Below are 23734 nucleotides of genomic sequence, written 5' to 3'. Positions count from 1 at the left end.
AGGCAGCCGAAGTGGTTTTAGGATAATTCACCGGAGACACTTTGTGGCTCTCCACATAGAATAAAGGTCCACAAAAATAAAGAAAACCAGAAACTGTGTTTAAAGAAAGGCCCACTTATTCCCTTATAAACATTCTGAACATTCAGAAGGACCCAACGTTTAAAATGTGAGATATAGGCAAAACTAAACTGAACAAAGCTGCACTGATACTCATGTGGAAATGCCTTAAGAGAAACTACAGCAAAACTAAAACTTAAAAAAATTCTCGGTCGGGCGCGGTGGCTCACGCCTGTAATCCTAGCACTCTGGGAGGCCGAGGCAGGTGGATTGCTTGAGGTGAGGAGTTCGAGACCAGCCTGAGCAAGAGCAAGACCCCGTCTCTACTAAAAATAGAAAGAAATTATCTGGCCAACTAAAATATATATATAGAAAAAATTAGCTGGGCATGGTGGCGCATGCCTGTAGTCCCAGCTACTGGGGAGGCTGAGGCAGTAGGATTGCTTAAGCCCAGGAGTTTGAGGTTGCTGTGAGCTAGGCTAATGCCACGGCACTCACTCTAGCCTGGGCAACAGAGCCAGACTCTGTCTCAAAAAAAAAAAAAATTCTCACAAATCAGGCACCAGAGTAACTGGCCAAAGGGCATGTTGCCTACTTCTGTCTATTAAGGCAACTGGGGATGAAGAATCAATCACTTTAGCCCCAGTTTCAGGGTGCCACGAGTAATCTACTTCCCAGGGGCTTTAATTACAGTGTGTTCTACCAATGTTTCACCTGGCTGGTGCCGAAGGTGCCTACAGAAAAACGACAACAGACTGCCACACCAGGAGTGACAAGGCAGACATTGCATAAGAGACCCACTCAGACACTTGTCCAGGCCTGGGGTTAGTTCTCAGACACAGGGGGACAACCATACTGCACATGTGCTGACCCTGCTGGTCTCTCTGCACTTGGGGCTCCTGTCCCCTCCTGGGCTCCTTGTTCCTCACACCCCCAATGCAGCTTCTCCTCGACCCCACAGTGCCAGCATCACTTGTTTACAGGTCTGCCTCCCCTTCCAGATGGACATGCCTCCCCTGCCCTTCTCCTCAGTGCGAGCATGCAGCTCCTCCAGGGCCAATGTGGAAAGGCAGAGCCAACCCAGGGCTGGGCTCTGCTGGGCGAGGACAGTGGGTCAGGGGATACCTTTGAAGTCTAACTCGTAGTTGTGCTTCCCAGCCTGAAACTTCAGGGTGGCTGCCTGGGCATCAGACCCTGGTGCGCAGTATGCCAGGTAAGCCTTCTCCACATCGCTACTGCTGATGGTGGTCACAGGGTGTGTTGTGCCCTGCAAGGGGAAAGCCAGATACTTCATGAAGGCAAGAACCTATGGTGATGAGCAAAGACCTTGGTGGCATCCACACCCCATTTCAGACATGCTCTATGGACAATCCTGTCATGGAGGAGAGAGACAGGGAGCAGATGCTGCAGGAGAGGGAGGCACAGAACAGAATCGACATGACTCTCTCCTGAAAGCTGCCCTAACAAATGGAAGACAATAAATATGAATCCTGGTGAGTAGGATAACAGGGATGGGAGCAAGGCAGGGAAGACATTTGAGTTACTCAGAATGGATGATACAACAGCCATTCAAATGGCAGTGGAACAGCAACAGTGAGTCCTCCACACTGCTTGGCCAACAGCCCGAGCAACACTACCTCTGCTCCGAGGTCTACTCATGTTGCCACCATCCTTTAATCAGAGTTCAGTCCTCCTCCTTGTGGTTTACTTTTTCTGGCCCCCTGGAGAGCTCTTCTGCTTTTTCAATTATTCATTTCAATACCTCATCCTCTCCACAGTTACCTACAGGATATCTAATAGAGTGGGACTGAGTTTGAACTCTAGCTTCCAAAGTGTTGTCTCTGTAACATTGGCAAGTTATTTTAACCTCTATGAGCCTCAGTTATCTCAAGTGTGTAACAGGAAAAATAATAGTACTCAGGCCATACTCATCCCATTATACTAACCTCACAGGGTTGGAAAAATAATTAAAATAAGGCATGCAGAGCACTTAACACAGTGCCTGGAACAAAACACATTCAATAAATGTTACTATCATCATCATCCTTATTATACTTGACATTGCACTCATAACTAAAATTAAAGTTATTGAACCTATAACTAATTCCCTCTGTCCCTGTAAATTTTCCACTCCCCCTATTGCTCCATCCTAGCTCTCCTAGGTCACAAGTTCTAAGTGTTACGGACAGAGCAGTAAGTCAAAAGGATCTGCTCATGCCGCTGAACAACTCAGTCCAGCAATCAAGCAGGGAGACAAAAGCAAGTAGACATTTCAGAGAATCACACTCAAGGTCCCACACAGGTCTTCACAGAATGCTGTAGAAGCTAACAAGAGTTACTGAGAATGATCAAGGAAGGGTGGAACCCAGCAAAGGTTTCCTGGAGGAAAAAGACATGTGGGCCTAGGCCTGAGCCCGAGGGACAAGAAAGAGTTGGCCCCACGAGGGGAAGCTGGAATAGGTATGCAGTTTTCAAAGTAGCCTCCTAATTTATGGTCTTATATTGATGCCTTAAGTTTCTCCTTCTAAACTCTGTCTTCCTTCAAAACAAGACCATTAGCTTGGAGGTGGGGTGTAGGTGGCATAAAAATCCCTTCAAGTCAGCAAGAGGAAAGGAAAGAAAACAATCCCTCCCCTTCGGGCCTGAAGAAATGAAGCCAGGAGTCGAGAGCAACAGAGGAAGAGAAGATAGCAGTCAGACACAGGCATCCTGCCCCTGCCCCAAGCCTAAAGTCAAAATTCCTTAAGACGTGTTGTCACAGGAGAGGGAAGATGCACGTGGCTGAGCAGAAAGCAAAAGCATAGGGTTTTTTGCCCCCAACAGGAGGTGTGGAAGGAAAAACCAAACACGGCAGCCACATTACGTGTTAAGCTGAAGAAGGGCTGAGTTTAGCACCTTGGGGCACACATAAGGTGAAGAAGGAATCACATGTTCCCACACATCCTGTGGCAAGACCAACAGGTGTCTGATTTTTACAGGACATTTTGGGGTACATCCTAAGCTCAGACAGAAAAGAACCTAGCTTTTCTACGAATCAAGAGAAAACTGTTTTGAAGTGGCAATTAGCAGAAAACTAAGAAAGAAATTCAAATATGCAGCTACACCAGAAATGTGTGGGAAAGCGAGGAATGGATAGATCATCCTATAAGGCTGCCCAGCTACTCGTACAGAATGAGCATGAGAACGTGCAGCCAAAGTCATGAGTCCACACACGAGTCACTACACTCCCCCAGCACATGGGCACATCAATAATATCCACATATATCTCTCTCATCCCCAGAGATCCTCAAACTGCTTTCAACAAGTTTCTGCACTGCAACAGAGGTGGAAGAGCACAAAAAAGGGGAAACCCCAAGCGTAGGCTGTTTGGAGGAGAAAGGGCCTGCCCCCCAGAGTTGACAATGCAGTGTGAGAAGCCACCCATGGAACCTTACTTCTCCATGGGTTCTCCCAGGACCCCATGTCATCCCACTCGGCAACCAGGGGTTGCCCCTGGCTCCCCTCAGAAGCCAGACACCAGACAGATCCCCAAACAAAACGTAAGTGACGGTTGCATTTGCTATGTGTGTTGTGGCTGCCATTTGTCCCTGCACCTTGTCACCAGAGAAGCCAATTCATGCAGTATGATTGGCCAGTCATCCTCTCCCCTCCTCCATGTCAGGCCATAGCCTCTTCCCCTCACACTCCTGACCAAACCCAGAGCAGCTGTCCAAATGAGGCCACCCTCAAGGCAGGTAAGACAGAATCCCAGGATGCTCGAAAGGGGAGGGGGCTAGGCAGGAAAGGCAGGCAGGGTGGAGCAGGTGAGGAAAGGCTGCTGCCAGGAAGAAGTGATGAGGTGAGAGAGAGGGTAAAGGATGAGGGTGGGAACTGGGGAGGCCACCACTGAAAGTGACCATCTCCGCTGACCCATGTGGTCAACAACACCTTCCTCCTTCCACTGGCCAATGTCTATTTCCCGAGGACCCACTATGCATCATTGTTCCAGGCACAAGGGGCAAAAGGGACAAAACTCCCTGCCATCACAGAGCTTACATTAGAGTATGGCCAGAGAAAAAGGGAATTCTAAAGCGCAGGTAAGAACAAGAAACTAAGGCTCCAACATAACCTCTTACAACCCAGAAGAGTACAAATATCTATCAGACCATGTATCTCAATTTGCATTTTAGAGAGGGGGGCCTATATAAATGGCACCCTCACTATACTTGTACTTCTACAGGTGACCAAGAGACTCCCTTAAATCTGACCCATCCATGAATACCAGCAAATGATTAACAGCAGCAATTATTATATTTGATCTGGATTCCAACTTAATATCTGATATAAATCAATCTTCTTATATTTGCTTACCTTCCATAAAGCTGCAGAAATGGCAGAAAGCCAATCTGAAAAGCTTTTAACACTTTGCCACAGCTATACAAACACACAGGCACTAGCTCTGGAGTTACCTGTTCAATAAGTCAGAGAACCATCTTTCTACCAAATTTAACAAAACCAATGAAGAAGCTTGATCTCACTACAATTTTTTGTCATTCAGCTCTCATAAGCCAACAGATATCTAACTGTTCAAACATGGAAGCTCATACAAATGAACTCCAAGTTATCTAGTGTTGCCATAATTCCCCCAAAACAAGTGAGTCATACAGGGACCTGGGGATCTTTGGTTCCATCAAGGGTTCCCCCAGTAACGATCCTTGTGCTCCTGTGTGGAACGGCTCCTCCACTATGGATCCTCAGGACAAAACACTTACCCTCTTCCCATCACACTTACTGGTCTTCCATATTCCTGCCAAGAACCAAACTCATCGGCCCAGTACCAAACCCAGTCAGTGGTGAAAAGGAAGTGTGGGGGTTTGGTGACGGAAGAGGCCGTGGAGAGGCGGCGAGCCCGGGCAGCACCAAATGTCATGGAGACAAAGTCCAGACATTTTTCATATTGAAAAAAGTGAAAACTACTGGCCAACTCGGTGAACAGGATACTGCAAAAGAAAATGAGAAGTAGATTAAAAATTCCACCAGCCAAATGAACACAGGTCCCTCAGCTTCCACCCATGAGAACACGTGGCTGGTAGATGTAACTATTAAATGTGACACACATATTTTAAAACATGTTTTCAGAGGTGGAGGAAAATGCTTTTTAAGATCAGTTTTGTTGTGCAAAAATAAAATCAGGGTAGTATGGAAGACTATCATGAAAATTCCTCTCACTACAAAAAGCAGAAAATGCTGGTTAAAATATTCTTTTTAAAAATGCACTGCTGAGCTGACAACCAAAGGAAATCCTTAGAAGCCAAAAATAACAATAATTAACATACACTATTTATTGTGTGAGCCAGACTCTGTATTAAGTATTGTATATGCATTAGAAGATTAAGTCTTCACAACCCTATGAGGTTAAAGCTATCATCTCCACATCACAGATGGGAAAACAGAAGCCCAGGAAGGTTAAGAAACCTGTCCAAGGTCAAACAGTTAGTAGATGGTAGAGCTGGGGTTTCAGGTAAGCAGTTCAGCTGCACAGCCTGACACTTAGCCACCAGGATACGCTCCCTTACTAAAAGCAGTGCTGCCTAAAGACCAAAAGGGAAGGTATAAAACTGGAGAGGTAAATGAGGACTAAAGCCAGTGGCTGTCCAAGGGCACAGTGTCAGTGAGCAATGACAAAGAGCCTGGTTTTTAGCAGAAAAGGGGAAACAGGAAACAAAAGTAGGGTCTGAGTAAGGTAGGAGATTAAAGTGCAAAAAAGATACTTCTGCATAAAACCAGGACCCTGAAAGACCACACACCCTCAGTAAAGGGGAGGGAGTAGTGGGGAGGAGACCTGCCTTGCAGTGGCAGTCAGAAAGGAAATTTGCCTGCATTAATGTTGGCTCTGGATAGAAGAGGAAAAAATTCCCCTGAGAACTCAAGGGGAAACCACTCAAGGCTCACAAAAGTTTTAGGTTGATCACATTTTCTGTGTGCAAATAAACTTCCACCCAAGGTAGCAATTCCCTAAGAAGCAAACGCAAATCCTCTCTGGAGGAATTCACCTTCAACTTAGGCCTCAAAAGAATTTCCACAGATAAAGTTTCAAGAAACATGACCTCAAAATCAAATAAATCACAAGAAACATGTTTAAACAAATACACCATGAACAAAAGTTGGCAAAAACAAATTGAATCAGACCACCAAAGGCTACAAGCATTAGCATGCTCAGATGCAAATATATAATATGTACAAAGTATTTTTTAAAATTGAATTGAGTATCAAAAGTATCAATAACGATCAAGAGACTACAAAAATGGACCAGGTAAATTTGAAGAAAAAAAATAGAACTTTTAGAAGTAAATAATATATAACAATTGAAATTTTAAAATCACAGTTAGGCGGGACATACTGCATCTCAGACAAGGCTGAACTAGTGAACTGGGAGACTGAAGGGAAGAAATTCCCCCGAATACAGCAGACAGAGAGAAACAGAGAATGAAAGAGAAGTCAGGAGACATAAAAGATAAAGTGAGAAGATCTCAACATATGTCTGATCAGAATTCTAGAGAAGTAGTATTGATACTTGAAGAGATCATGGCTAAGGAGCTCAGAAAGCACAACAAATTGTAAGTAAAATAAATAAAATAAATCCATACACAGATCTTAATGAAACTGCACAACACCAAAGAATGACAAGATATTAAAAGCAGCCAGAGAGAAAAAATAGAAACCTACTGCACTGGGTTGAATTATGTCCCCCAAAAGATACGTTGAAGTCCTAACCCCCCGGTACCTGTGAATGTGATCTTATTTAGAAATACGGTCTTAGCAGATGTAATCAAGTTAAGATGAGGCTTGCTGGATTAGGATGGGCCTAATCCAATTACTGGTGTCCTTTTAAGAAGAGGGAAATTTACACAGAGACACATGGAAGAAAACACCACGTGACAATGGGGGTAGAAATTGGAGTGATGCATCTACAAGCCAAGGAACAGCAAGGATGGTCAACAACCATCAGAGCTAGGAGGAGGCAAGGAAAGACCCTCCCCTAGAGCCTTCAGACAGAGCATGACCCTGCTGACATCTTAAGTTTGGACTTCTACCCTCCATATCTGTGAGACAATAAATTTCTGTTGTTTAAGCCACCAAGTTCTCAGCAATTTGTTATGGCAGCTCTAAAAAACTAATACCCCTACATCTAGACTGAAAGCTAACTTCTAAATAGAAGCAATGGAATCTAGAAAACAGTGGAATAATCTTAGAAGAATTGAGAGAAAATACCCAAAACTATCTATCAAGAATGAGGAGGAAATACTCTTTCAGACAAACAAAAAAAACATTTACCACTAGACTCTCACTAAAGCAACTTCCAGTAAATGAACTTAAAGAAGCAAAATGACCCACAAGGAGAAGTGTGAGCAAAGGAACAGTGAGCAAAAAACAAAATGGTAGGCCGGGCGTGGTGGCTGACGCCCATAATCCTAGCACTCTGGGAGGCCGAGGCGGGTGGATGGCTCGAAGTCAGGAGTTCGAGACCAGCCTGAGCAAGAGTGAGACCCCATCTCTACTAAAAATAGAAAGAAATTATCTGGCCAACTAAAATATATATATATATAAAAAAATTAGCCAGGCATGGTGGCACATGTCTGTAGTTCCAGCTACTCGGGAGGCTGAGGCAGTAGGATTGCTTAAGCCCAGGAGTGTGAGGTTGCTGTGAGCTAGGCTGATGCCATGGCACTCACTCTAACCAGGGCAACAGAGCAACATTCTGTCTCAAAAAAAAAAAAAAAAAAGGTAATTGTGTAAGTTTGAACAAATATTGACTGCATAAAACAATGCTAATTTCTAAATTCTGGGATTAAAAAAATAATAGCAGTACCATTATATAGCACATCTTACATGCTGGCAGTGTTCTGAGTGTTTTATGTACATTAACTCATTTAATTCCAAAATAACCCAATGATGTAGGAACTATTATGTCTACCTAGCATACAGTAAAACTGAAACAGTGTGAGGTTAAGTAATCTGTCCAAATTTATACAAGTAGTAAACAAGTTTGAATGAAACTAATCCGAATCCAAGTGTTCAAGGTTCTCTTATTGTTTGAGAGAATGATAAAACATATTGATTACCTTAAATTGTTAAGCTAAAGTTTGTTAAAGTAAATTGCCTTCTTAGATTTCTGGAATAACCACTAAAAAAACAGAAATTCAGTATATAACTTCCAAACTACTACATTAGGGGGGAAAAAAAACCAAATGAGGGGCAAAAAACTTAAGATCAAAAGAAGAAAAGAAATACAAAGTGGGTCACATAGTAAAAACTAAGATGGACAATGGAAGTAAGTTCAGATCCATATGTTTATTGGCCATTTGCGCTTCCTCTGCAGGGAAATGTCTGTCCTTGTAATTTGCCCATTTTGGGGGTGGGGGATTTGAGTGAAAGACAATAGACACAATACATACCACATGGTTCCATTTATACGGAAGTTTGAGAACCAGCAAGACTAATCTATGGCAACAGAAGTCAGAGCAGAGTAGTGACCTCTGGGGTAGAGACTCACTAGCAGGGGACATGAGAAGGCTTTCTGGAGTGATGCAAATGATCTATATCTTAATCAGAATGTTGGCTACCCAAGTATATGTATGTGTCAAAACTCACTGAACTGTACACTTATTATCTGGGTACTTGACCAAGTACAAATTTTGTCTCAATTTAGGGGTGGTATGTGAGTCGTTTAATCTTTGTAAGGGGAATAATTTGTTTCACATACTTTACCAATAGCAATTTGCACATAACTGCACTGTAAGTGAAAATTTATTTTTACACTCAAAAAGTAGACTCAAATTCTCTTCCTGGAAACATATTTTAGCAGTTTCAATCCAAGATATGATGACTATTTGAAAATAAGGCTATCTAGAACTTCCCTATTCACTCTGAATTGACTAAGTGAAAACACTGGGATATACTCAGAAAAGTAAGAGTTAAAGGTTAAAGGTTAAATAATAAACAGCAGTTCAGGTGTATGACTTTATAGACCAAAGGCTAAAATTTCACAAATGATCACCTCTTGCTCTTCTACAATAATAAGTACATATGTACATGATCAATCCCAGCAGCAAATGATTAGGAACTTACTTGGCGTTGGTACCATTTTTTCCTTTCCTCATAGCTCCTTCTGCCACCAAACTGCTGGTATGAAAACTAACTTCCAGTTTCCAGTCCAGAGCTTGCACCTCCAGGCTTTTGTGTGTGTGTGTGTGTGTGTGTGTGTGTGTGTGTGTGTGTGTGAAGGTCATCAAAACTAAACACTGCTGTTTAAACTAAATGTCCTACTCTGCACACAAAAGCCCAGGCACAAAGCAAAGACAAGTGAGACAAGTGACACACTTCCTACCTCTCTTTCCTGGGATTGCTATATGCCTCTTCAATGAGCTCCATTTTGTCCAAATCCTTCCATTTGCCTTCATCCAAGAATTGCCATCTATATGGCAAATGGAAATGAACTCTATTGCACTTCTCTAAAATAAAAACATAGTAAGTATAAGACAGCTTTGCAATATACAGTGGTTGTCACTGGATGTGGTGCTGCCCACTGACTTGGGATCATTGTGGAAATTTGTGAGAGTCTTTGTTTTTTTCAGTACAGTCATACCTGAGCATTTACATATTGAAATACTATGTATTTTATTATATACATTGCTATGGTTTGAATGTCCTTTCTGAAACTCATGTTGAAACTTAATCTCCAATGTGGCAATACTGAGAGGTAAGGAGGTGATTGGGTTACAAGGATTAATCCATTCATGGATTAATGGGTTAATGGGTTATCACAGGAGTGGGACTGGTGGCTTTAAAAGAGGAAGAGAGACCTGAACTAGCACATTCAGCCCCCTCACCGTGTGATGCCCACCAAAACCTCAGGACTCTACAGAGAGTCCCCACCAGCAAGAAGGCACTCACCAGATGTGGCCCCTCAACTTGGGACTTCTCAGCCTCCACAAGTGCAAAAATAAATACCTTTTCTTTACAAATTATCTAGTTTCAGGTATTCTGCACTAGAATGTTGTTATAAGCAACAGAAAACGAACTGAGACATACATTTTTCTTTTGTCTCATTTAACAGGACCTTACATTGATTTTTAAAAATATGTATGTTGGTGGGTTATATCATCTATGAATTCATTTTACAACAGTAAAGAAGCTGATCACGAGAAGGTCAAAGGTGCCATCCCTGCAGTGGGCAGTCTGACTGCTCATATAGCTCTATACGTGGCAGATGGATGGTCAGAGATCACATCTAAGATGGAGCAAGATTCATCTCCACCAGAAATGCATCCCAACCCCAACACAACCAAACAAAGGTGCAGCAACATGGTTCCAGCCCACTTGGATCTTTTCTGGCAGCCAATTTATTCACCCCATCCTTGACACACCCCCATCCCCCTGCAGGTCTTCATGTACACTCCTGTGCCCCCGCTGCCATCCACACAATGACCCAGACCTATGGCTTCCAGCCAACTGTTCCCCTGTACCCTCCCCATGTTCCTCCTGGGCAGCCAGGTCCTCACTTTCCTTATCACTCCAAGCACTTGCTACCTGCCCCACCTTTGCTCATGCTGGCCACCACCTGGAATGCCACCCACACCCTCTCACTACCTTTCAATAGTGTATGTGAGGTTCTGCTACGTCCATACAATCAATTTGGCAGGCAAAGCACCAAGTCCACCTCCTATTTCTCCCTACATTCCTTAAAATGACAGACCAGAAAGAATAAATTCAAAAGCACTGGAAAACGATAAAAAGCACCATCAAAGCACCAGAATTATTCAAGAATTCCTAAAACTATGAAATAAAATCAAACAATATAAAAGAGGAAAAAATGCAGGCAAAAATACACAGAAGATATCACAGAAGTAGAAAAGATCTGGGGGTGTCACAGATTCAGACTCAGATGAAATGAGGAACAAGAAAGATACCGAGGCCAACCACAATGAGAACAATGGGACCCGCTGGCACAGGCACCCCGTCGCTCTGACTTGCTTGTGTGAGCAACCTTGCTACATGCTTCCCAGCTGAACCTGTAAGGGTGGATATAAGGGCTGGAGACAGAGGAAAGCAGGTAAGACAGCTGCCAACGCCCCCACCCCAGTCCTAGGCTACACACCAGGCAGGGCATACAGCCTCTTCCGATCATCACTGAAACACAAGCCTGGAATCAGAATCATTCTCCTGGAATCAACCAACAGGCACATGAGATTCTCAAGCACCAACCTGACAGACAACCAAGAATCACCCAAAACACGAAAGAAAATAACGCAAAGAGAGGTAGCAAACTCACAAAGAAGTAGCAATGCCTAAGGAAGGAATGATCAGAGTTAGGAGAACAAGCATAAACAGCTAGACCTAAACCTAAAAGCTAAACCTACAAAACTTCTCAGAAAAAACCACAGGAGAAAACATTTTGTGGGCTTAGAATAGGCAAACATTTTTAGGCTACAAAAAACACAAGCCATAAAAAAAAAAATATTAAACCGGGCATCAATATTAAAACATCTCTTTAAAAGACACCATGAAGAAAATGAACATGAAACAGACTGGGAGAATATATGTTCAATATAAATAATATACAAAACTCTTACAACTCAATAATGAGAGATCAAATAACCAAATAAAAATGGGCAAAATGGTCACAAAAGACCAATATTGTATGATCCCATTTATAGGAAATATCCAAGCAAAGCCAAAGAGACAGAACCTAAATCTGTCCTTGCCAGGAGCTGGTGGAGGAGGAAGAATGGGGAATGACTGCTAATGGGTATGGGGTTACTTTGGGGTTGATGAAAATGTTCTCATATTGGCTGTGATGGCTGCACAACTCTGTGCTAATATACATATGAGGGGACTTCCAAAAGTTTGTGGAAATATGGAATTAAAAGATAAAAATGAAAAATGTAAACTTTATTTCTCAATATAAGCTCTGTCAAATTCAAGACACTTTTTTAAGTGATGATAACAGCCGTTTAGTCCGTCCCTAAAGAACTGATGATCCTGGGAATTTAACCATGTGTCAGGCTGGGCACAGTGGCTCACGCCTATAATCCTAGCACTCTGGGAGGCCGAAGCGGGAGGATCGTTTGAGCTCAGGAGTTCAAGACCAGCCTGAGCAAGAGCGAGACCCCGTCTCTACTAAAAATAGAAAGAAATTATATGGATAACTAAAAATATACATAAAGAAAATTAGCCGGGCATGGTGGCACATGTCTGTAGTCCCAGCTACTTGGGAGGCTGAGGCAGTAGGATTGCTTGAGCCCAGGAGTTTGAGGTTGCTGTGAGCTAGGCTGATGCCATGGCACTCTAGCCTGGGCAACAGAGTGAGACTCTGTTTCAAAAAAAAAAGTGTCAATGCAGTCTTTTTTACATTATGAACTAAAGAAAAATGAGCACCCTTCAGTCTTTTTTACATTATGAACTAAAGAAAAATGAGCACCCTTTGAAGATTTTTTTTTAAGATTAGGACTCAGAAAGAAATCAGAAGGAGCCAGATTAAGACTGCATAGCAGATACCTAATGATTTCCCAAGGAAACTCTCACAAAATTACCCTTGTTTAATGAGAGGAATGAACAGGATCACTGTCATGGTGAAGGACTCTCTGTTGAAGCTCTCCTGGGCATTTTTATGCTAAAACTTTGGCTAACTTTCTCAAAACACTTTGGCTCTCCACACAACAAGCAAAATGCCTGAGCATCCCCCAAAATTGTTGCCACAACCTTAGCTCCTGACTGGTTTGCTTTTGGTTTGACTGGACCACTCCCAGCTGGCAGTAGCCATTGCTTTGATTGTGCTTTGTCTCCAGGATTGTTCTGGTAAAGCCAAGTTTCATCTCCTATTATAATTCTTCAAAGAAATACTTCAGGATCTTGATCACACTTGTTTAAAATTTTCAAACTCTGCTCTTGTCTGCATCTGATCTGGGTACAATGGTTTTGGCACCCATCGAGTGGCACCCATTGAGTGAAAAGTTAATTTTTCAGTCAGAATTGTGTAAGTTGAACAATGGAGATATGTCTGTGATGTTGGTTGTTTGTGCTGTTAATCTTAAATTAGGGCATTAACAAGATTAATTAATAATTAACAAGATTAATTTTTTCCTCACAAATTGATGCGGATGGCCTACCACTGAGGGCTTCATCTTCAACATCATCTCATCCTTTCGTAAAACAAGTTACCCATTTGTAAACTGCTGATTTTGGGGGCGCACTGTCCCCATAAACTTTGTAAAGCATCAATGATTTCACCATTCTTCCATCCAAGCTTCACCATAAATTTAATGTTTGTTTTTGCTTCAATTTTAGCAGAATTTATGTTTTTCTGATAGAAGCTCTTTTTAAACTGATGTATTATCCTTCTTAGTGCCTCAAACTTGATCATGTTCAGACATATTATAACAAGTTAGTATGAGTTTATTTTGGTGCAAAAAAATTTTGAACTCCATGCACAGTTTTTTCATAATACGCATTTTCCACAAACTTTTTGAAGACCCCTCGTGTGTGTAGGTTATATAAAAAATAGGCAAAAAATTTGAACAGATACTTCACAGAATATAAATGCCTAATAAACACATGAAAATAAATGTTAACATTATTAATCATCAGAGAAATGCAAATTAAAACCATAATGAGATATCAACTACTCACTTATTAGAATGGCTAAAATTTGAAAGACAATACTAAGTGTTAGGAACGATGTAGAGCAACTGGAACTCTCATACCTTGCTGGTGGGAATGTAAAATATTATATCCATTTTGGAAGACAATTTGGCAGTTTCTAATAAAGTCAAGCATACATCACATAACCGAATAACTCCACATCTAGGTTTTTACCCAAGAGAAATGGAAACATATATTGACATGAAAACCAGTGCATGAATATTTATAGAGGTTTTATTTGTAAAAGACAAAAACTGGAAACAACCCAAATGTTCATCATCACATGAATGGGTAGACGAATTACAGTCAATCCATGCGATGGAACACTCAGCAATGAAAAGGAACAAACAACTGATAAGCCAATCATGAATCTCAAAAACATGCTGAGTGAGAGAAGCCAAGTACAGGAGAATACATATTGTATGATTCCATTTATGAGAAATTCTAGAAAAGACAAACCTAATCTATAGTGACAAAAAGTAGATCAGGGATTTCCTAGCATTGACAAATTAGTGGAGGAGGATTAACTGTAGAGAGGGATAAGGAAACTTTTTTGGAGGGAGGGAACTGTACTGTATTTTGATTGTAGTGATGGTGACATGGGCATGTACACTCATCAAAACTCAGAACTATACATCTTAAATAGGTGCATTTTATCATGTGTAAATTATACCCAATAACATTTATTTTAAATATATATATAGCACATATTCTTTGACCTAGCACTCCATTTCCAGGAATCTATGGAAATACACACGTGTACTTGGATGCTCAGTGGAACATCACTATAATCAAATACTACATAGTTGTTTTAAAAATGAGGTAGACTTATTCATATAACATGGAAAAAAATCTCCAAGACACATTGTTAAATAAAACATGCAGTTGAATAACACATTGTCACATGTTCCCATCTGTTTAAAAATATGCAAAACATGGGAGGCTGAGGCAGTAGGATCGCTTAAGCCCAGGAGTTTGAGGTTGCTCTGAGCTAGGCTGACGCCACGGCACTCACTCTAGCCCGGGCAACAAAGTGAGACTCTGTCTCAAAAAAAAAAAAAAAAAAAAATATGCAAAACAAATATCACAACCACACTGCAAGTGTTTACCTTTGAGGAAAGGATGAAGGAGGGCTTCATGCTTTACTCTGTATTATTGGACTCTTTTACAAAGTAAGAGTATTCACGAATTACTTGGGAAATGTTTAAGGACTGAAAATGAAACAAGAAGTTTTGGTGGTTGTTTTTTAAGGGGAGTCACCAAATTTGAGAACAAATCTTTCTTCAGTCAAAGCCCAGGAGAGCATTTAAGAAGAAAACAAAGGTTTAGTGAAAATACATACATACAAGAATTGCTACTTCTGATAAAAGAGGGACCGTGGAGTTCACTGGATCAATACAGAAGAAACTCCCAACTTAAATAATTACTTATCCTGCAAGAACACAAGTATTTCCTCCTCTGTGAGGTCTTTCCCAGTTTTGAAGGCATTTCTAAGCCTATTATCACCTTATCTTTGTTCCCACTAGATCTGTTCCATGCAGGTCTGTAACCTCATGCTAAGCTAACCAAGGGTCAACACTTGACACTCATTTGATACATGAACCAGACAGGTATGTGCCCAAAAATGACCCACAGTTTGATTTTTAGAAATTTAAAGAATTGCTACTATCCTCAATTCCTCAGCAAAGTAGCTTCAGAACTGGTATGACCAAAGTGCCAGGCCCTGATCCTCTCTGGGTGGGGTTTCGGGGCTGACCTCAGAGCAGAGCTCTAGGAACAAGAGTTACCCCTCCAACAAGCGGGATGAAGGGACCTCCTCCAACTTACCTTGAAAGCTGCAACTTTTCCGGATATGGTACAAGCAGATCTGATCACTCTCCTCCTGGCTAAGAGTATTTGGGGACGTAGGACCTGAACTGTTTTTTCTTTCTGCAAAGAAACACCAGAGATGTGTCAGCTTCTGATATGGGATTAGAGTAGTTCAAGGTACAAAGGAGAGTAAAGAGGATTCATTCGTCTCTCAGCATGAGACAAAAATAGGCAAGGCAAGCTCACAAAGCCCTATTGTGTTAGGAGTGAAGGTACCCTCACACAGGGGGGCTTTCCACTTTTCAGGGATGAGCTAGGAGCCCCAGGCCACTTGGCTGCTTGCCAAATCCAGGACACCATGGAAGGGCTCTTTTCTCAACTTTGGCTGTCCACCCAATTCACTAGTAGACCCATTTAAATATACAAGTGCCCAACATCACCTCAGACTGACTGAATCACAACCTCCAGGGTGGAGCCTGGGATACTTTTTTAATAAGGGGAAAGCCACTCTCCTACATATTGAGGCAGCTTAGGATTCTTAAGGTGGTGATGACCCCAAAGGGCAAACAGCGGGCTACTTTTCATAAACTAGGTTTATATATAGCAAATATTTGTTAATGAAGTATCAGAATTGGGTACTGGCCAGGTGCGGTGACTCACACCTATAATCCCAGCACTTTGGGAGGCCAAGGTGGGAGGATCATTTGAGGCCAGAAGTTCAATACCCTGTCTCTACAAACAAATTTTTCAAAATTAGCCTGGCATGGTGGTGAATGCCTTTAGTCCTAGCTACTCAGGAGGCTGATGTGGGAGGATTGCTTGAGCCCAGGAGTTTGAGGCAACAGTGAGCTATGATGGTTTCACTGCACTCCAGCCTGGTAGGCAAAAGAGCAAGACCCCGTTTCAAAAAAAAAAAAGAAAGAAAAGAAAAAGAAAAAGAATTGGGTACAAATACCAAGAAGAGGACAATAGATTGAAAGTCTACATCTCAAAATAAAATCTCCTTAATTACTTTTAGGTTAATTATAAGGATGTTAACATAAAATGGGCATGTAAATGCCAAGTTTTCTTTTTTTTTTTTGAGACAGAGTCTCACTCTGTTGCCTGGGCTAGAGTGCCATGGCGTCAGCTTAGCTCATAGCAACCTCAAACTCCTGGGCTCAAGCGATTCTCCTGCCTCAGCCTCCCAAGTAGCTGGGACTACAGGCATGTGCCATCACATCCAGCGAATTTTTTCTTCTATTTTTAGTACAGACGGGTCTCACTCTTGCTCAGGCTGGTCTCAAACTCCTAACCTCAAGTGATCCTCCCACCTCATCCTCCCAGAGTGCTAGGATTACAGGCGTGAGCCACGCTGGCCCAAGTTTCCCTTTAGAATAACATTCCAATGAGTCTTTATCTGCAACATCTTTCCCTATCCACCTACCCCCAAGGAGCACATAAAACTCATTCATAGTATCTCCCTAGTGAGTGTCCCTGTCATTCTGTTATTCATCTTCCCTTTTCTTTTTATAAGTCCCTGAGATACTTCACACACTGGGCCTCAAAACCCAGGCCTGTGGGACTTTGAAGGCCATCTCCCTCTCCCTGCCGAGGGCAGGTGACTGCTCTTTGGACCTGACATCGCTGGACAGTGAATCCTCCCCCTCAGTTTCTAATAAAGCCAAAATCCAACTGACACTCTTAAAGATCTATTTAAAGCAAAACCTGTCTACTTCTAGGCTTCCTACAGTTGAAAGAAATTAACAAAAAAAAAATTGAAGAGAATGTAAATAAAAAACATATGGTGAGGACAATCTTTAAATATAAAAGTCAGGTAAGATTACAGTGGTGAGTTTATTAGTGGGTAGTCCGGCACACACCTGTCATTTTAGGAAGCTATTAAAATCGTAGCTCCCACTACAGCTAAATGACCATGTTTGCCCAAAGTCACACATTCTATTTACTGGCCAACTGGGATCCAGGAACCCCCAGCCCAAGGCATACCTCACTTTCCATCAGCCTTACCAGAGGTCCCCTGTGGTCCTGGAGAAGGAAGAGGGGGCACTCTGCTGGGGGTGGAGCTCTTATTCTTGATGTCATGTGCATTTCTATAAATGGAAGGCAGCCTGCTCACCAGGTCTGGGCTCATGCCCAACTTCTCCAATTTTTCCAGATTCTCTGAATTAGAGAAATCATGGGATCTCTTACAGCTAGTGCCAAACTTGCATTCCCCCTGTAAAAAATACTGGCAGATATGGAGTTTGATACATTGCTTTTGAAAGGAACAAGAGCCGTGGAGTCCATCTCCTTTGTTGTAATGTTGGCAGATCTGTTGATAGAGAGGAAAAAAAGACATCAGTTCAGGAAGGTCTCACATGGCACCACCTCCCCACTGGTTAGAAGAGGCCCTCATAGCCAAAGATGCGATTCCTTCATCCACATGGAACAAAGCTATGAGATCATCCCTCACTCTAGATGATGGCTGCTAACATATGCCCTTGGCTAAAATGGGAACTGGGTAGAAAGTAGATTGCTCAGAACAAACCCCTCTATTGGGAAAATCCAAAGCACTTCAAAGTGACCAGCTTTGCTCCCTTCATATGAGACAGTGTTTCAACATGAATCGAATGGCAGCATCCTACAGATTGCTACAATCTACCTATACTCTTTCCCCATGGACTCACCCAGCTCTCCCCTTCCAAGGCCCCAGTTACTCCCAACTCTCTTTTCTACAATTCAGAGTCAAATGGGCTCTCAGGGGTTAAAGCATCTTGGAGAAGGCCAAATACTGCCTTTCATTTCCCAAGGGAGCACAAGGAGGCTCAGAGAAGTTACACGGCCAGTCCCAGTCACACAGCTCTCTATAGCATCTGGCACATACAATGTTGTTGAATTGCATTGTTGGCAAAGCTGGGACTTGAACTTTAATCAACGGCTCTTCTTTCCACACTCCAAATTCCTAGAGGTGGGAAAAAAGCCAGAGACCACCAAGGGCCCACCCACTTGATTCACAAGCATTACGCTTCCCAAGATGCAGGAATGCCCCAGAGGGCTGCAGAACCCAGACTTCCCCTGGCACTTACTTCTGGCAAAAGCCAGGGGTCGTTCTGAAACAAGAGTTGGCACAGCTCATTATAGTTGAGGTGGTCAATGCCATGAGTTCTTAGCACACTCAGGTTATGATCGGTCGTCAAGCTGTGACTATTTCTACAGTTCTTCCTACAAAGAAGCAGAGCTGGTGTTATGGGCTAAATTGTGTCTCCCCAAAATTCCGATGTTGGAGTCCTAACTCCCAAAACCTCAGGATGTGACTATATTTAGAGATAAGGTCTTTAAAGAGGTAAGTTAAAATGAAGTCATTAGGGTGGGCCCCAGTCCAACATGACTGCTATCCTTAGAAGAGGTTAGGACACACATACTCAGAAAGGAAAGACCATGTAAGGACAAAGAAGGTGGACACCTATAAGCCAAGGAGAGAGGCCTCAGAAAGAAAGCAACCCTGCCAATACCTTGAACTCAGACTTCTAGCCTCCAGAACTATGAGACAATCCATTTCTGTTGTTTAAGCTATCCAGTCTGTGGTACTATGTTATGGCAGCCCTGGCAAACTTAATAGCTGGTAAAAATTAGTCTTCATGACAATTTTTAAGGAACACTTCCTGATATCGTTTACAAGCACCAGAGAAAAACCAGCATGTCTATGCAACAACAAAAAAATGTAATGCTTATTTACCGAGGATGAGATGGGGTCTTGCAAGGTCTAGGGCCCAGGACAGCACCTCTCAGCAGGTATTTGATGAGAATGACAAGGCCATCATCCAAAGAGAAGTCATGGCATATGAGTTAGCAAGTACTTAATCATGTGCTAAATAAACAAGCGTGGTGTCTTCCAGTTGTAGGTGCATACATACACATACACACCCCCCACCCCAACCCTTTTTTCTGCTCCCTTCCTCCATTCTTTCAATCCACAAGCATCTGGTAAGCACCAACTGTGAGCCAGGCACTGGCACCACGCCCTGCAGACCCAAAGACAAACCTTCAAATGACTGCCTGGGTCACAAGAACCCAGAAAAGTCAGGCAAATACCATTTGCTTGACTCAGACACTGTCATATCTCATATGCCATGCTCATAATAAGCGTCTCAAGAGAACACCAAACCACTGATCCTCCCTTAGACCTGCACCTCCCACAGTCTTGCCTATCTTATAAAAGGCAAATTCCCTCTTCTACTGCACAGACCAAAAAACCTTGAAGCCATCCTTGACTGCTCTGTCTCTCATCTAGTAGAGGTGACAGACACAGATATGACTCTAACATGGAGTGGAAAATGCAAGGTCAGCTGTGGTCAGAACAGAGAGAAAGGGTACCTGTACCAGTCTGGGCTGGGGAGCGAACTGGGGAAGAAATAGGGGAGCATGCTGGAAAGTATAAAGCCTGAGCCAAATACTTAAAGGGTGTGGAGGAACCAGGCAAGGAGAGAAAGGAATAACATTCTAGGCAGAGGGGCAAATAATTTGGTGCTGCCAGAGTCAGATATAACTAATAATTATAAAGATGATGGTTGATGATGACAATGACAACATTTATTGAGCATTTGCCACGTACAAGGGATTGCCTAAATGTTTTATGAGTTAACTCATTCAGACTTCAACGAGCCTGTGAGGTGAGTAATATCATCCCCATTTCGCAGATGAGGGCACCAAGGCTCAAATGTAAACTCACTTGCCCAAGGTCCCCAGCTAGGCAAGGAGCAGAGCCCAGGCTGAAACAAGGTGGGCTGGCTCAGGACTATGTTCTGACCACCGTGCTCGCTTCGCTGCCTCCTGAACACAGGACTGGGAGTCAGGGACCCAGTACTCCTCACCGCAGTGCTGCAAGACTGATTACCTATTTCTAAAAGAACCAACCCTATGGTTCAAGAGGTAAGTAGAGCCACAGGGAAAGCAGAGAAAGTGCAGCCAACCATACCCGCTCCCTCAGGTGAGTCAAAGAAGGAAGGTTCAAGAAACTCACCTGTGTAAAGTATAAGGAAAAGAGAAAAATGAAGAATGAAGAAGAAAACTCAAGAGTCATCTAGGCCAGGAAATATCAGATGTCCAGATTTCAAAGACAAGTAAAATATGACCCCAAATTTTGGAAACTAGCATTAAGAATAGGACTGTCCTCTTTATTTTACCAAATGCAGACATTAAAAAGATCCGCCAGTTATCGCCATCGCTGGGTCAATCCAGCCACCATTTATTTACCGTGTGCCCTCTTCCTTGCTCGTTCTCCTCTGAGCTACCTCATCCCCGAAGGGCTGATTTCCCCAGAGTTCTACCCTCACCCCCTTTTCAGGCCTCAGACTCCACCTGGGGCTGTGGCCGGGGCATACACGACCCAACATCTCCCAGACCACCAGGGCCCCAGCCTTCCTCTAGAGCATCACACCTGGAAAGCTGCCTCCCGGGCATGCTTCAAATCGAAAATCCTCTCCTGCTCCCTCAGTAAACAACACTCCCGCCACAGTAGGAGGCGCAACCCAAGAGTCATCACCTCTCTACTGTCTTCTCACCACACTGTCCTCAGTGCCCCAACTCTCCCAAATTTCTCACACACAGCTCTTGGAAAATTCGAATCTAGGTATTTCTGGATAGCTGCTTCCTACAGACTACATTTCCCAGCCCCCTTGCATCTAGATAGGGTCATGAGACAGCTTCTGGTCAATGGAATGTAGGTGGAAGGAGGTCCACCGCGTCTAGACTTGGCCCCTAGAAACCTCCCACGCAATCCCTTACCGTCCATCTTTTCCTTCTGCCCCCTGGAACGTGACACCTACAATGGCCTCAAGAGCCATGAGCTGGAGAGCAGAGCTTGGGTCAGTCAGCCTGGGTCCCTGAATGACTGCAGGGATTAGGCCCCTACCCCATGCTCCCTGTTGGACCTGACAAGCGCTAGAAATAATGTCTGCTAAGAGTACAAAAGAAAGAAAAAAGAGAGAGTGGGGAAAAAAAGAAAAGAAAGGAGGGAGGGAGGAACAGAGGTGGGGAGAGAAGGAAAGAACTAATTCTCCCAGATAACTAACAGGACTAGCACCTGAGCGGTTCCCCACGCCGTCCTCCTGTAAATCAGCATCCACACCACCACCTAAGAGCTCCTCCTAAAATGCAAACCTGATGGTTGCTCTCTCCTGCCATTTGCAGGGCCCCATCACCTTCAGGGTGAGGTCCAGACTCTTCAGCGTAAACTCAGCAATCCCTTCCACAAACCTCACTGCCCGCCCGCCGTGCGCAGACCCCGGGTGCTAAGCGCGGGGCCTCTGCCCTGGGGAGCTGACACTCTGGTGGGAGATGGGAGGAAAATAAAGAGCTCCGCGCGGCGTGCGGGGAAGAGTAAGAGGAGGAAAAGCGCTCAGAAGAAATCTTGAGGTTGAGGCCTAAAGGATTAACGGAGCAAACAAACCAGGAAGGGCATTCCAGGGAGGCCACCACAAAAGCAAAAGCTGGGGCAGTGGCTGGAGGTTGGGCCGGCGCCCAGCGCCCTAAGGTCCTCGTGGGTGACGGGAGGGAGCCTGCATTTTCTGGCTTGTGGGCAGGTAAATAACGCTGAGTGAGGTTTAGAAGAGCCCTTTCGGCTGCCGGGCGGAGAAAGCCCTCATCGTCCGGCCCTCAAAGCTAGCCCGGGAGACCGGCGGGCTCGAGGAGCTCCCAGGCCACCACCTCCCGCTCCCCCAATATTGCCACAGCCGGGGGGTCCTGCCCAGCGCCCGCGTTTCTCTATGGCGCTCTCTCCTCAGAGAGCGTCCTCAGGAATCTAGAAAACACCATTTGACCCCAAGGCCCTGGCACAGCGCTAGGTACTCAGCAGGTGCTCAATAAGTGCTCGCTGACGTAAATGAAGGGGATAAGGCCAAGGAAGGGCACCTAATTGTCTCCTCAAACTTCAAGAAGGGCCCCAAACGGGCTGGGAGTGGGTGGGGAGGACCGGGTCCCCAGCACGCCGCCCCTCCCGCCCCCCGCCCCCCGTCGGGCCTGGCGCGGCGCCTCACCCGGCCCTCAGGAATTTGCAGGCGCCGTAGATCATGAACTTGCAGAGGTGCAGCTGCGCGCAGAGCCCCGCACAGCCGGGCTTGGGGCCCTGGTGCGCGCGGCACAGGCGCAGCGACGAGGCGGCCAGCACCCAGCGCTCGGGGGCCGCCGCCGCGCCGCCCGCGTCCGCCCGCCGCACCACCACGAAGCGCCCGCACTCCCGCAGCAGCCGCTCCAGCGCGTCGGGGCCCACGTCCGCCCACAGGCGACGCCGCAGCTCCGGCACCTCCAAGGCGCCCCCGGCCGCGCACAGCACCTGGGTCACCTCGCCGACGACGGTAGCCTGGGCCATGGCCGAGCGGCGGGGGCGCGCTGCGGAGGCCTGCGCCCGTCGAACCGCGGGCTGGCGCGACGCCGGGGGCGGCGGACCCTGGCCGGCGGTGTGCTCCCGAGGGGTGGAGACGCCGGCGGGAAACGAAACCGAAAGCGACCCGGGCCGGGAAAAACGGAACCTGTGCGGCCTCGCCACGCCCACGGCCGCAGCTGAACGGCCGGCGCCTCCCGGCTCAGGGGTCCCAGCTGCGCGGCTGCCGGCCCGACGGGCGCTGGGCGCTCGGGCGGACGCCGCGGGGGCTCCTCCGTAGGCCCGAAAAGGGCTTCCGTGGGCGTCTGAGGGGCTTGGGGCCGCTTCCTTCGGGGCAGCGCCTCCAGCCGAAGGGCGCTGGCCGAGACGGACGGAGCTCACCGAGTCACCTCGGGGCAGCCCCGAGCTTTCAAAGTAGCGCCCTCCGCCAGAGCCCGGACAGAGCGGGCCGGCCCGTTGGCGGTGCAGGCTGGGACGCCGCCCGTTAAAGGGCTCACACGTCGGCGGGGCCAGGCGGGGGCTTTGGGCACCGCTCGCAGAAACCTGGGCAGCGGATGTGGGTCCCACCCCTCGGAACATACGAAAAAAAACGATCGTTCCGAATTGCTCGTCGTGCTTAAATGTTACTTCAGCTTCAGTGCATGCCCTGAATTCCTTAAACATAAAAGCGTATGTCCTTTTAAAAAGCAAATCCGTTTCTCTCAGCCCCTCCCTAAATAAAGATTGAAAAAATTTTTTTAAAGACCCTCAGAGCAACTGACTCCCTCACACGGTAATGAGGGAAACGTGAGTTGGTAGAGCCCTTTGGGAAAGCAACCCGGAAATAGCTAT

The 23734-nt window shown here is 45.0% G+C and overlaps 1 protein-coding gene across 2 annotated transcripts in view; it reads right to left on the bottom strand.

Annotated features, from left to right (window-relative positions):
* The window catches only part of PARP12 (poly(ADP-ribose) polymerase family member 12), a 34509-nt gene extending 11558 nt beyond the window's left edge, over positions 1–22951 (bottom strand). The window contains exons 1-7 of one of the 2 annotated variants that reach the window (XM_045565285.1): positions 22560–22951; positions 18612–18747; positions 17554–17857; positions 15565–15666; positions 9425–9548; positions 4829–5036; positions 1183–1324 (exon numbers count right to left, since the gene is read on the bottom strand). In XM_045565285.1, the coding sequence (XP_045421241.1) occupies positions 1183–1324; positions 4829–5036; positions 9425–9548; positions 15565–15666; positions 17554–17857; positions 18612–18747; positions 22560–22891 (1348 nt within the window). In that variant the 5' untranslated portion in view covers positions 22892–22951. Of the gene's footprint in view, positions 1–1182; positions 1325–4828; positions 5037–9424; positions 9549–15564; positions 15667–17553; positions 17858–18611; positions 18748–21684; positions 21796–22559 lie in introns of those variants that run through there. The other variant, XM_045565286.1, reaches the window with a different exon arrangement.
* Between the last annotated feature and the right edge of the window lie 783 nt (positions 22952–23734).

This window comes from Lemur catta, chromosome 11 (genome assembly GCF_020740605.2).
Source record: "Lemur catta isolate mLemCat1 chromosome 11, mLemCat1.pri, whole genome shotgun sequence".
NCBI lineage: Eukaryota > Metazoa > Chordata > Mammalia > Primates > Lemuridae > Lemur > Lemur catta.
Note: the sequence above shows the minus strand (reverse complement) of the source record. Positions and strands in the feature narration are given on the sequence as shown.